Genomic DNA, 15,003 nt, shown 5'->3' with positions numbered 1-15,003 from the left:
GATCCCTTCCTGTTTGCGAATGGGTTACCACCAGTTATAAACAAGTGGTAAAGTATACTTTTTTGAGACTGAAATTCAGTCACAAAACAGTAATACATACCATGCTGATTCGGTATTTGAAAGGGATGCCCTAAACATGCCCTTTCCAAATACTGAATAGCAAATGACGATTCAGTAACAAGTTTCTGAATTGTCTTTTGGAAAATGCTTTGTACATCTGACCCTAGGTTTCTGAAAAATGCCTAACAAGGAATATCACCCGCAAATGTTTTGTCCCTGTATTTTGTCAGAGGCACTAATCAACATTAAAGCCCTTTCCTACTACAGTAAACTGTTAGATTCCATGCAATAAAATACCTCTTGGCAGATTTTAATACATTAATAACAGCACCTTTAATGCCTATTGACTAACATATACCTTTCACAATATGTAAGTCCGGCCACTAACTTTATCGTATCTCCTTCATAGTAAACTGATCTAACTTATAGCCGATCTATCTTATAGCCTTTTTTATTGACTTCTTACCGTAACCATCAGAGCCTCCTGTATTGAACTTAAGCTTGCACACATAGCAACCTGATGAGAACAAGTAATATCATTTTTTCATTTGCTAGGAAACGTTATTTAATAGCATCACAGGCCTGTGATCTTGAAGGGCAATATCCATCCCTATTAGTGGCATGTGTGTGACCGAAACCTCAAACACAATAGCTTTTCTTGATATTGAGTCTTGCTTAAGCCGCTGCATAAACAAATGATCATATCTGGTTCGGGTGTAAGCACTCTTCCTGTTATAGCACACAGCTTTTTACAAATCTAAAGCTGTACTTGAATGAAACAACATCTTGGCAGAGCCACAGTCCTTGATTGTAGTACTCTTGAAAGCTCTTTTTTTGATCACATAATTTTTGGCGACTACTGCTTTGTCAAGCCAGAAATAAAACTGGTGTTCTAATGATTGTGCATGTGGTAGAATATATTCCACTGTATACAGATATATAATACCCATGATAGAAACCCTTTCCTTAAGCACCTTGGGGCTCTGCTGCTGGCTTAAGGAACTGGGAAACAGCGAGAGAGTTTGGATTGGCAGCAAAATGAGAAAGCCCTCTACAAACTATAGACTTTAAATTAAGCTTTGAATTTGCACCACTTGGTACTAACATTTTTGTTAAGTTTCAGCCTCTCTGGTTAAATGCAATAACACTGATTTCTGATGGATACTTCTAATGTCATATTATGCACCTTAGGGTGCATTCCCAGGCGCCACTGAATCCAGAGGATGTCAACAGCATTGCTCTGGTAGATGGTGTTGTGCGGTTCTGCGCCAGATTTGTTCCGACCTGCAAGTCACAACAGAGCTGAATGTAAGCGCCACCCCTGTGCGTTGCCATCAGCTCCATTATTTCTGTGCCTTATTATGCAGGTCTGGAGCTTGCTTCCATCATTTTCCTTGTTGAGTTTTTTTGCTTCTAAATTCTTTTTTACTTTTTTACTCAGTGCAAGGGAAATTAAGTCCCCTCCTAAAACCACAGGGTTTAACCTTGAATTAATGGTCACAAACCGATATCTGTGACACATCCCTCGAGGTCTTTCTCTGGTGGTTTTGTTTGGCACACAACTCCAAGTCCTGCAATGAGCGCACCCTTATGAACCCAAAAGCGATTTCGGAACACAAACCCAAACTGTATATTGCCGAACACTAAAAGAAGTCTTTGGCTTTCCACTTCCCCTTGAAGTTGAGCAAGCAGACCCATTCCAACTCAAAGGACATTCCCATGACAGGTCGTCGTTGAGGTCCAAGTCTTTAGGTAAGTCGAAGCGGAAACATAAGAAGGCTATGTGAAATTAGGGTCAGTCCTACCACTCTCAACCTGAGAAATTGCATGGGCATCCAGGTGCCTCAAGTTCTTGCTCTTGATCCCATGCCTTTGTGCCCTATCTGCAACCGATTCTGATGTACCCTAGATTTCTGGGTTCATCAGCAACACCACAACAGATCGGGGCATTTAGAGTCCATATTGCAAATTATCAGCACCCATACTTTTACCTCTGGAATGCCTTTTGAGCTCTTCGATTCACAGAGGCCTTCAGTCAGAATACTGCCTGTGGGTCTGCCCTTGCCATCATCTGTGCCTCCTAAACTCACCTCAGGTTCTACTCCGACTTCCATTCCCATATTAAAATCCACACTGGTCCCTGCTACAGCGACATCAGCACCAACGCCACCGGAACCAGAGGACAATAACGTTTATTTTGTCCTCTCTGACTCTGAGCCGAATCCATCTCATCCTTAACCCAGGTTGCTCTCAACACTACCAATTCACCTAGCCCCAGTTCAGTTAACTCAGAACAAACCTTACCTTCATCTCGGAATCAAACCTCAGCACTCAAACAATATTTTGGTTCAGAGTTTAATCAGGGCCAACCAGCATTTGGGGATGACAACAACAATGAGGGAGAGTATTTTTTCCAGAAATAGAATGTCAATTTGAATTTAAACTGTTTTTATTAGATTTTGACATATTTGAATTACAAAACAGATATTTCAGTTTTAGCTATATATGAATATACATGTGATTGATAAACTACATATATTTCATTCCGTCTTCACAGGGGCGTTACACAATAAGTACATTTGACGTCTCAACATTTATTGTTGGTAAAGTCCGACTCTCCGTGCAGTAGTGTGCATCACCCTCACCCAGCATTTCAAACTTTTTATATTTGCACTATTTGACATGAGCATTCGGAACAGTTTGTAAACAACAGTATCAGTGGAGTGGTCCCTGTCGCCCTCCCTTGTATCAACCTAGGATGATTGTGGGAGGAATAGGAGGCAAGGAATGGGGTGGCAGGGGATGGGGCGCACATAAGTCCATGGATAATAGGAAGGTGCATTATTGTGATTGTTGCACCAGTGAATTTTCATCGGTGGTGTGTGTAGTATGTGTGAGAAGGTATGCTTTCAGGGGGTCCCAAATGTTCCCGGGACGTGAGGCTCTAGGAAGTAAGTCTGCATAATTAGTGAATTGCTCCTGACATTATATTAGATCGGCAAGCCAATCCTTGAATTTCCAGTGCGCGTCACGCAATTAGGCGCTTCGCCATGAGTAAGGCTATGGCGAGATATTTGCGCTAAGGTTTGGCAACATGTTTTGTATACCAGAGCAGGGCGATCAGGGGGGTGCATTCCAGGGTTGTCATTGTCATCTGGTCCAGGGCGCCAAACACGGTTTCCCAGTATGTGTGTACGTCGTGACTTTCCCAGGCCAAGTGTAAAAAATCTGCCTTAGAGACATTACATTGCATGCAATGATCGGAGTCTGACAAATTATATTTACGCAAGTTCACCGGAGTGTAATATAAATGATGTAGATATTTGTAGTGTGTAATACGTAACCTATGGCTGGCAGCAATTTGCTCTGTGTGTTCGCAGCAGTATGTCCATTGTTCATCAGTAAGTGCATATCCCAATTCTGAATCCCACTGCGCTCTGGCAGGGCATGGGGTTCCCTCTTGTGTCGTATGCACCATGTGGTAAAGTGTAGAAACCAAATGCCCCGGGGAGTCCGCTCGTAGCACCCACTGCAGAAGAGCCAATGTGGGGGGGCTCATGTGGGAAATCTGGTGTTACAGTAAGGAGGCCTTGCCAAAGTCGTACATAGAGGAAAACATCTAAAGGAGTCGGCTGGGCCTCTTTAAATATGTGGGTTAGTGTCCGGAACTTCCCATTGTGGTATAGGTCGCCCCATCTGGTGATGTTGGTCTGACCCAGGAGCTTTAGGAAACCTTTTTCCTGTATAAGTTTCATTCGGGGATGGTATGCCAGTGGGAACAGTGGAGAGTGAAGCATGGGGCAGTTTAATAGCTTCAACATGCGATGCCATGCATTTAGTGTGCAAGTGAGTGTGGTGGGTGCCATGTCCCGTCGTACAGGGGGATTGAATATTACACCGTCTAATGGTATGGGATCCGCCAGCCAGTGTTCTACCGCAACCTGTGGCATGTAGCGGGGATGATGGAACCAATAATAGGCATAATGAGCCTGTACACAAATGCAATACAGCTCAAAGTCCAAGACACCAAAGCCCCTTTGTGCATAGGGTCTAGTAAGTACCCCCCATTGTAACCGGGGCTGTTTGCCCCCCCATGCTAGTCTGATAATTTCCGTTCGCAACATTGTTAAAAAGATGTCAATTTTAATTTATATTTAGCAGAATGCCAGTGGGTTCAACACTTCCCCAAACATTGGGAGGTGTTCCACCACAGACCACATTTTCTGCTATAGTTGATTGTGGCAAAAGTTTCAAACTTAGTTACTTGCTGTGGAGATCAAAAACATTGTCTTCACTGAGGTTTTGAAATGTCATCAAAGCCACTACTACTATTTAATGACGCCCTAACCGACACCCTTATGGGCACCTGGTCTAAGACCCGTTACTGTCTTGTGAACTGGCAAATTGCCAAATGCCACAGAACTGTACTAAGCATCCCTGATTTTTGTGGACACAGCACCCGACACCAGATAGTCTGATGGTTCAAGCTATCATTAGTATGGTAAACCCTAATTCTTTCCCCTCACCCAACAGTCAAAACGTCTAGAGACTTTTGGGGAGTGGATTTTTTTTTGACAAGCATAGCTCTACCCCCAGTCAATACCAGCAGTCTGACGCTGAGATATACCTATCCTATAGAGGACATAGTTGACAAGATCTTGCTGGCAATCCCGACTAATATCTGGCTACATTTCTCAAACCATCCAAGATGGTCTGGACACCACAAAGTGCATCATCCGTTCAGGGACTGGCCACTACTCACTGATTGGGCAGACCAGTTGGTGGGCAGAGCAGTTGGCACCGGTGTGGTCTTTCTGTTGCAGGGGCTTGGATGAGATCCACTCTAGGTGTGCAAGCCTCTTTAATGGACATATGTCGTTTGATGGGTCTTGCCTAATTGGTGCTAAGGCCATTTCGGTGTTAGAATGCTTCAAAGAAAGCTCAGCCATGGCGTGTTGCATAGGCCTCTCTAACCCTGCAAGACAGTATCCATATCAGTTTTCCCATTTTTGAGGCATACTGCCGTGGCCAAGGGCCACCACCTCAGCAGCAGTTACCCCAGTCCTTTTGAGGTCGGGATCAAGCAGGCAACACCCAGACTGTCATGGATATGGGACTTCTTAGTCCCTTGCAACTTCGGCATCTACCTCCAAGCCCTTAGCAGCACACAACTACACTCTGGGATGCAGGATCAGATTTTTCTTCCATCAATTGCAAAATATATCAAACAACGGTTTACTTTTCTGATCCAGTAAGGATTTGTTTTTGGCATCGTTTGTTGTCTCTTTTAGCCTTTTTACCTTTAGAAGACCAGCCATTATTATTCCAGTCATTATTATTCCAGTCACCTGCTATGATGAGGTTTCTCAAAGGTATGACTTGTTTGTTATCTCCAAAATCCTTTTTTATGGTGCAGTGGGATATTAAGTTGGTCCTCACTTTTCTAATGTGCATGGCATTGGAACCAATGCACAGCTGTCCACTGCTTCTCCTGACTGTAGTTTTTGGTTGTGGTGACTTCGGCTCGTCGTGTGATCTCAGTGCAGCCACCTTATACCGCCTTTTTCCCAGACAAAGTGGTACTATGAAACAAGACAAGTCTTTTGCCTAAAGTTGAAAGAGGAGGAGACACACTACCAGCAGTTCCGTAAAAGAGATTTGAGCTTTTACATCAATCGCACCTAGGACCATCATGTGGATGATCAGATCTTTACAAGGTTCTCAGGGGCAAAATAGGAAAGGCAGTGCAGAAAAGGACTTTGTCATGGTGGATAGTCCTTTACATCAAGAGCTGCTATGCACTGGCCAAGAAACAGCCTCTGAAAAGGCTCTGAACCATTCCAAGAAGGCCAAGCCTGCTACCACTGCGCTGGCACAGAGAGTGCTTGTACTTGACATCTGTCAGTCTGTGGCGTAGACGTCCGTGCAAATGTTCACAAAGTATTACTGCAAGGTCTGATGGTAAAGGCATTTCACTTGTTGGGTCTTTCAGGACTTTTTGATCTGAGCCGTTCCACAGACCCATCATCTTTGAGAGGTACCGCTTTGATATCGGTTCTAAAGGTCAAGACTCTTTAGTTAGAAGTATTCATCAGAAGAACAAGTTAATTAAGTTAGGTAATGCTCTTTCTGGTGGATACTCTGTCGAACTGCATTTTCCTCACCTTCCCTTCTTCTCATACTGTGGAATGGTCTCTGATACAATTTAAAAAGATCCCACTCTAGAAATTGGCACAATGGTATCACTGATTATTGTTGGGCTCGGAGGGCGTAGACAGAGTCAAGAATGAAACTGATATCAGAGCGCAGGTGTGGTGCTTCCTTATAGCTCTATTGTGAGTTCTGGGGTGAAATGAAATCAGTGCAGAGCCGCACAATGCCATCTACCAGCATGCGGGAACAATGCTGTTTAAATCTTCTGGCGATATTCTAGAGCTGAGTAATCTGCGGTTGGTTAATGGATCCACCAGAAAGAATGTTACTGAAGATACGTAACTTGTTTATGTTTATGGGATTTGTAAAGCGTGTGACTACCCTTGGACATCTCAGCGCTGCGGTGATGCAGAGGTAGAGGCAGTGAGCACTTAGTCTTATGGGCAGAGCCATGTCGTAAGTTTTTTTCTAAAGGATGTTTCATTTTCAATGAGTCGAAGCTCTGGGTCTAAGCTGTTCCAGAGTGTGGGTACCAAATGGGTGAAGGATCTTCCACCCCATCTGGCTCTTTTGATTGTGGTCGCTTTCGTCAAGAATTTTAAGCTTGATCTAAGTTGTTGCTGGGGAGAATAGTGGGCGACCAGCTTTTGGATAAAGGCAGGGCCCCTCCCATACATGGCTCGGTGGGCCAGACTTAAAGAATTACATTTGATTCTGGCTTGAATCGGGAGCCAATGCAGTTCTCTCAATACTGGTTTGACTGATTGACGTCTGAGTATGTTCAGTAGCAGTCGGGCAGCTGCATTCTGAACAAGCTGTAATCTGTTTGTTACATATTTGGGAGAACCAAGAAAACAAGAGTTGCCGTAATCCAGCCTCAATATCACTAAGGCATGGGCTACGGTCCTCCTAGCGTCCTCTGGGAGTAGGGATATCATTTTTCTGATCAAGCGTAACATCCCAAAACAAGTGCCAGATAATTTTTTGGCCTGTACCTCCATTGTTAAGTTCTGGTCCAGCCACATACCTAGGTTTTTTATACCAGCTTTGGGGGGAGGATATGGCCCCCATCTGGCTGGCCAGAAGATCTCTGATCGAGGATTAAAGTTGTTACCCAGAATCATCAATTCTATCTTATCCCCATTCAAGTTGAGTCTAAAGTCCGCCATCCATGATCCAATTTTTTGTAGGCAAGGAACAAGTTGTCGGTGGTCTGAGTTGAGAGAGTCTGAAATTGAGAACACTAGTTGCGTGTCATCCGCATATGACACAATGGAAATACCAAATTCCTGGGTTATATGGGCCAAAGGACTGAGATAAATATTAAAAAGAGTCGGACTCAGTGAGGATCCCTGAGGGACTCCCCATGGTGCTGAGAGAGAGTCTGACATAAAGTCGGCCTCCATGCATTGGAAGGTCCGGTCACTCAGGAATGACTCAACCCATTGCTTCACTGTTCCTCCAATTCCAACATTTTCCAGTCTTTGAGTCCGCACTGAGTGGTCTACCGTATCAAATGCAGCACTCCAATCCAGGAGTACCACAGCCGCAGTTCTTCCTTGGTCAAGGATAGATTTGAGTTTTTCAGTGACCACCAACAGGGCTGACTCAGTGCTGTGTTTAGGTCTGAACCCCATCTGAGCCTGGTGGATGACATTATTTTTTTCAAGAAAGGTAGAGATCGTGGTGTTCACGTGTTTTTCTGCAATCTTTCCCACTATAGGCAATAGCGATATTAGGTGATAATTTGATAAATCAGCGGGGTCCGAATGTGATTTTTTTCAGCAGCGGTTTAATGATAGCGTGTTTCCACTCTCTGGGTACCTTACCTTTTTCAAAAAAGAGATTAATTGAATTGCATAGTTGGGCTAGAACGGGTTTTCCACCCTGGGCAAAGATGTGCGGTGGGGTGGGGTCTAGTGGGGAACCTGACTTGATTTTCTGTAATAGGGAAGATATATGATCTGTCTCCACCAACGGGATGGACATAAGAGCAGGTACGGCCGAGTGGAATGGTTCCTTGTGCTCACTCTGTGACTTGTTATATGGGCTTTGTGTAGCACCTAAGGTCATCATAGAATTAGGGTGGAGAGAACTGTAGATGTTTACCACTTGGCTTTTAAAGAAAGTGGCCAACCCATTGCACCTTTCTATGGAGTACTGGGGGCAGTTTGATCCTTGGTCTACAGTAGTGAGTGATTTAACAATTTTAAAAAGCTCCTTAGATGAGTTGAAAGATTTTGCTATTTTTTTCTTCATAACAAGCATCCTACGTTTTCCTATTGCTCTTATGGTAGAGCAGTATAGCTATTTTATAGGTTCTTTTTAGTTCAGGGTCATGAGACTTCTTCCAGTCATGCTCCAGTCTTTTACAGTTCTTTTTTTTATCTGCGACCAACGTAGGAGAAAACCAGGAAGATCTAATACAAATTTTTTTGAGTTAGAGGGCCTGACTTCCTAAAATTCATGTCAATAGAACTATTGATCCATGTTAGCCAGTTGCCATGGGCCCCTTCAAGATCTTTTGTGTCTGGTGGCATAGAGGACTCCAGATCTCAGATCCAGGCCTCAGGAACTATCCTAGGCCATTTTCGTCCCACTACTGTATGTTCTTTTTTTTGTTCGCCTACCAAAGGTATCCGGAGGTGCAGTGGAATCCAGGCATGATCAGTCCACAGCATCCGTTTGGGATCTAGTACCTTCAGTCTCGGGTCATTTGAGAAGATGGGGTCTAAGAGATGGCCTTTCCCATGAGTGGCGGAAGGTACCAGTTGTGAAAGCTGTAAGGCTTCCATATCAGCTAGGCATCTCCTGGCTGATGAGTGATTGGGATCATCCAGGTGGACGTTAAAGTCACCTAACACTGTAAAGGCACTTTTCTCTATGAGCATACTTGACAGCAAGTCCGGGGCCGATTCTAGAAACTGCGTACATGGTAAATCAGTCCACCTGAGAAAGAACATGTTGCGGAGAGGGTGATTCTAAAGGTGAGGGCCTCAGATTTGACAATGTTAAGATGGCATATAGTGCATCCTAGCTGAGCCTTATGAATAATTGCTATGCCCCCTCCATAGGCTCCAACTCTATCAAGGCAGGAAATTTCATATCCAGGAGGTAGGGGCCTCTACGATTTCAGGGGCTGAACTTTCCCTAGGAACTTTCCCTAAGCCAGGTTTCGGTTAGAAATAGAACCTCCACTTCCTATTCCTCTATTAGAAGTTTAATTTCCACAGTGTGCTTGGGTATGGATCTGCTATTAATTAGTCCAATTTTCACGACTTTACAGTGGGCAGCCCTAGCATCCAATCCCTGTGCGAGGTGCACCCTGGTCACTCCCATGAACCCACAAACCAGACAACACAGTGGTTGTTCTACCCTCATCTACCCTTGTTTGTGTGATTTGTAAAAAATAATTATACACATTGATATCCCTTAAGAAATAAGAGGAAGAGTGGAAGGAACTTCCAGTGCCCTGTTTATCAATGTGAGATAAATGTTCCAATCACCCAGCTGTTTCTTCCCTTTCTCAGAACCTGTACTAAGAAGACAAAGCCTTTGCGATTTTCCGAAGTACCAAATGATGAAGATGATGATGTCCGAGCAGAAAGGGCAAGAGTTGGTGAGATGATGACATGTGAAAACTGCGAAGAGGTAATCCTTGTGTTATGTGTGATGTAAATAGGCATTGCATAGAGACTGTGATAGTTTATTATGTTAGTTATCTTGCTGTTAATATCTGTCTTTATGTCAACTTTATGGGGTGGTTGGCTGGGGACTGGTTGTTGAAGAGGGTTCCGCTTGTCTAGCTTATTCTTCTGGAACAGTGCTAATGGAGCTGAGAGGTTGCAGGCATGAGGAATGGCATGGCTCTAGGAAGGCTGTTTGCAGAATGTACCAGTACAAAGTGGGGGTGGTCCGAGTTGCAATGTGACTCATGTAATATTCAGTCTGTATCGTATCAAACTCACCACAAAAATTATTTATATTAAATTAAATCACATTTGTCAAAAAGAATCAAAAGGAGAAAGATTTCTATGCATTTATTTATGCATAGTCAGTGTTCACGCAATATTAGCATTTGCGTACATTAATCAGCTTAGTTGTATCCAATGTTTCAAAATACACACAGAAGTACTTAAATGCAATTATTAAATCATTACATTTCAGAATGCTCTCAGTGGGAAGGGGAGGGAGAGTATGAAGGTTGTGAGGGACCGGGTAAAGGTGGTGTGACTTTTTAAAAACATCACGTTGAAATCAAAACACGCCTTTACAATCAAAGTGTACAAGGTTCAAAAAAATGCATCACACATAGGTCAAATTAATATATTTCTTTGTGTCCTATGGTGTGCTTGAGATGGCGTAGTCTACGTTTCGGCCCCCAAAGTACGCTAGAAGGGTAATTGTTGCCTCATGTTGGGGTCTTCATCAGGACAGTGAGAAGGGAGAGCCTACAAGAATAATGTAGAGGCTGTAGTTACCTTAAGTAGAGGGTGAGTGAAGTAAATGATACTAAAGAAGGAGATTACATACATCAAAAGACGGTTGGAATCTTTACCATCTTGGGGTGGGCCAGAGCTGGCTCCTTGGTGTTCTGTCTGAGACAAAAGAATTAGAGACTGGGGCTCAGTAACCAGCTAGACCAAGCTGCTAGATGCAGTATAATAGTGTTGAAGGAGGAACTTACTTGAGGACTGCTCCTTAATGGATTCAATGACTCATATCCAAGATTATTCCTGGTGTTTCCAAATTTTCAGCGCGCTGTGTGGGAAATGTTGAAAAGACCACCATTAAGATTGGTCGTATGGGAAATGGTCAGTGCGCTTGGTTAAAGCAAGACAATAATGGGCAGAGAGCTCGAGGGGCTCTAAATATTTAGAAGGTTGCCTATTTCAAAAAGCGGGGGTGGATATTGCCTCAAAGTTGCTGCGCTGCCACATGCATTAAAAAATCAATAGAAATGCGCCTTGTGCCGAAATCATCGAGATTTCCATACTGTAATGAACATTTCACCACGAGGAAAAAGAGCGCCGTGGAATAAAGAATGCTCCAAATATACACCCGCAAGTTTAATTAAGAGTTGTAGTTGTGAAAGCCACACGGCTTACTGAAGTGCCCGTGACTAAGCTTTCGAATTCAAAACGTGCTGGGCTGACAAACCCGGGATCGGAAATGTAATGCATGGTAACTTAACGTGCAATACAGGGGAGGCGCCATTAGATGGTAGTGTAGGTTAGCCGAAGTGCTCGGGATAAACATTCACATAATGGAAAACAAGGTGAACTTGTGCAGCCTGGCACTCGCATGCAGGGCTCGGATCGCTATTCAAGTAAAAGGTACTTAGCAAGTGTAATTGGCATGTATTAAAGGGGAGGCCGAGTTACTTACTAGAGCGCCGTAGCAGCCGTCAGTTCTCTAGCTCGGCAGACTGCCTCTGGGAACCTCGCGGTGCAGCCGCTGAGTACCGATTAGTGACGGGGGCTTGTCATCACTAGCCAATCACGTAGGGCTACAATGGCATTCCTTGTGTGACGCGGAAAGCGTGAGCCAGGGAGTGTCTCGAAAGAGCTGCGGCTTAAGGGTAAATAGAATCTGTGTTAAGGGACTGCATGGATGTAAAAAATGCAATAGTGTCTTTCAAGTGCAGGTCCCTAGTGTCTGCGTGATTAAGGGAATGGCATATCCACAGTATTGGTCGCTTGGTTGGCACATAGTTAAATTACACAGATGGTTCTACTTCCCATTGTGAATGTACAAGTCGACATTGTAAATCTATAATGTCCTCTGATAATATACGTGTTAGAAACATGGTTGGTAGTAGTATAACCTGCATGTCTACAATGTTTTTTACGGAAAACAAGGCATGTTGGTGCTATCCTTATGGTGCTAGAACACATCAAACATACAATTTGATTAAAAAATGGTCCCAGTACATGATGGTAATATTCTCACAGTGGTGGAACACAGTATATTCGGTTCTAGATAGTTCTATGTTTAAAATACAGAACAGTGATTCTATTGCAGTGGTTACCTCAACATCATGTAGTATCTTATCTTCCATATAGAGGAAAAGGGAGAAAGAGTATGGATTGAGGCCTTGCTGGGTAATCATTCTGGATTTATACCCGCCATTTGGGCAAAATTAGCATCCATTTCATTGAGCCCTAGACTGATGGTTCTAAATAGGTACATCCATTTGCATTCTCTGATGTTAAGTATGGGGTTCAGGTTGCCTCCGCGTGGTCCCAATGAGATCTTTTCCAGTACTAGCCATCGGATGGAATCCGGGGTGTGGTTATGTTCTTTAAAGTGTTCCACTAGGGGGGCACCAGCTGTGGAGCAGCGGATTCTGCTGCAGTGCTGGAATATCCGGTTCTTTATTTTTTGTTTAGTCTGTCCGACATACATCAGGTTGCCAGGACATAGGATAGCATAGATGACTCCGCTTGTGTTACAATTGGTGAAAGATTTCAAGTCTATAGTGAGATTGTTGTGCACAATTTGTTTAGTTTCCCAGCATGTGGGGCATGCTTTGCATGTTGTGCATTTAAAGTGGCCCACCACTTCTCGTAAGTTCCATAGTCTTTGTATGGTGGGTACCTGTGGAATGTCCAGCGTTGATCGTACCCCGTGGTCCCTCACACTCTTGGCCCTTTTGAATGCATGCATTGGAGGATCTGGACTGTCAAGGGTGTCTGCAACTAGACTCCAATGCTTGTTGACTATTTTTCGTATTGCATTGCTCTTGGTACAGAATGTAGTTACACAAATCATGCGTTCTTGAGATGTCGTCCGTATTTTGGGTACCAATAGAGATGGTCTATCTTGGTACCAAGCTCGTTTACGTGATCTTTTTACAAGACGCTTTGGGTATCCCCTGTCTATAAGGCGGTTGATCAGGTCGTTAGATTCCTTGAAGAAATCCTCTTTAAGGGAGCAATTTCTTCGTATTCGGAGAAATTGACCGAAGGGTAAGTTGTCCCTCAATCCCCTCGTGTGGTGGCTCGTATATCTCAAAAGTGAATTTCTCTCAGAGGGTTTCCTAAAAAGTGTAGTATAGAGGTGATCGTTATCCACTTTGATACTTATATCCAGGAAGTCAACCGACTCTTTGCTCATGTTCATTGTCAATTTTATATCCTCAGATTGGGTGTTCAACCATTCCAAGAAAGCGTGCAGGGAATCTTCATCACCTGTCCATGTCATCAGGACATCATCAATATATCGATGCCATGTAGAAATCATATCACGGTATGGGTTTACTTGTGCCAGGATGCAGTGCTGTTCGTATTCAGACATATATAGGATAGCCAGGTCTGGGGCGAATGCAGCGCCCATGGCAACTCCTTTGCTTTGGATGAAGAATTTATTCTGAAACATAAAAAAAAATTTTGTCATCGCAATTTCTAGTAGGTCCACTATGAATTCAGTAGGGACTGTCGCCGGTTGTTCTCGTCTTTCTAGAACTCTTTTCATACAGTCTAAAGCTGGTCTCTGGGGTATGCTAGTGTATAGCGAGACAATGTCCATCGTCACCAGGATTTGGTTATGTGTATTAAATGGCTTTTGGTCTATGAAGTTGATGACCTGCATTGAGTCTCTGAGGTAGGAGGGAGTGGCTTCAGCAAGTGGCTTTAGGAAGACATCCACATATTTACACAGTGGTTCTAGAAGTGATCCACAGCCTGAAATGATCGGGCGTCCAGGTGGCTTCAGTGGTTTCTTGTGTACTTTGGGTAGTACGTAAATAGTAGGTATCCGTGGTTGCTCAACATTGAGGTATTCTAGCTCCTTATTTGTGATGAATCCCATATCTAGAGCTTTTTGTGTGAGTGTCCGGATCTCCTTCCGTACTTCCTGTGTAGGATCGCGTGTCACCGGTCTGTAGCTGACGCCATCCATTAATTGTGAATAGATCTCTGTCTTGTAGTCTTCTGTATTCAGCATAACAATAGATCCACCTTTATCAGCCGGTTTGATCACGACCGACTTGTTGTTTCTCAGTGATTCCAAGGCTGCCCGTTCTCCTGCGGTGATGTTGTGTTTAACATAGGTCCTTTTTCTTAGTGCTTTGAGAACGTCTCTTAATTCCACACTTTCATAAGTTAATATTTTGTGGGAGACAGATGCCATATTGGGCATAAAGGTGGAAGGGGGTCGGAGATTTGTAAAGGCCGTCATGGCCGGTGGTGGTTTGTTGGTGAAGAAATTTTTTAATCTCAGCTTGCTGAAGAACCTGGTTAATTCTGCTTGAATGTTGAATCTGTTAGGATAAGAAGTAGGCACGAATGATAGTCCTTTACAAAGTATACTGGTCTCCTCCTGTGTGTGTGTGGTTGGACAGATTCATGATTGGGCTTGCATTGGGATTTGTCCTCGGGGGACCCCCCGTTTCCATCTGTAGGTCTTCCTCCTGGTACTCCTTTCTCCGTGATCCTCGGGTTGAAATCTCACCTGTTTGGTGTTCTGGCCCTGTTGTCTGCCACCATCCCAATTCTGCTGGTTCTGGCCTCTGTTGGAGCGGCCGCTCCATGCCCCTCCTCTGCCTCTCCCTCTTGGTGGTCTCCATTGGGCGTCTCCTAAAAAAGGCGATTGGGGTCCACTCATGTGTTGTTGAGGTGGTTGGTACCATTGGTCATGTTGTGGATAGTTGCCACCCGACTGCTGTCCGTTCTCACTTTCTCCGCTGTAGGAGGAGTCCGAGAAGTTGGTGAATCTTCGTGTACCTCTATATCCACCACGTCCTCTGTTAGAGAGGCGACCCTGGTTATCTTGTCTGTAGTAATCTGG

The 15,003-nt window shown here is 44.0% G+C and overlaps 1 protein-coding gene across 2 annotated transcripts in view; it reads left to right on the top strand.

Annotated features, from left to right (window-relative positions):
- ABCA5 (ATP binding cassette subfamily A member 5) overlaps window positions 1-15,003 on the top strand; it is a 1,411,043-nt gene that overhangs the window by 1,031,442 nt on the left and 364,598 nt on the right. For both annotated transcript variants that reach the window (XM_086930971.1, XM_086930972.1), the window contains exon 29: window positions 9,744-9,864. In XM_086930971.1, coding sequence (XP_086787097.1) covers window positions 9,744-9,864 — 121 coding nt within the window. The remainder of the gene's footprint in view (window positions 1-9,743; window positions 9,865-15,003) is intronic.

Source organism: Lissotriton vulgaris, chromosome 7 (genome assembly GCF_964263255.1).
Source record: "Lissotriton vulgaris chromosome 7, aLisVul1.2, whole genome shotgun sequence".
Lineage (NCBI taxonomy): Eukaryota > Metazoa > Chordata > Amphibia > Caudata > Salamandridae > Lissotriton > Lissotriton vulgaris.
The sequence above is the reverse complement of the archived record's forward strand: the minus strand, read 5'-3'. Positions and strand labels throughout refer to the sequence as shown.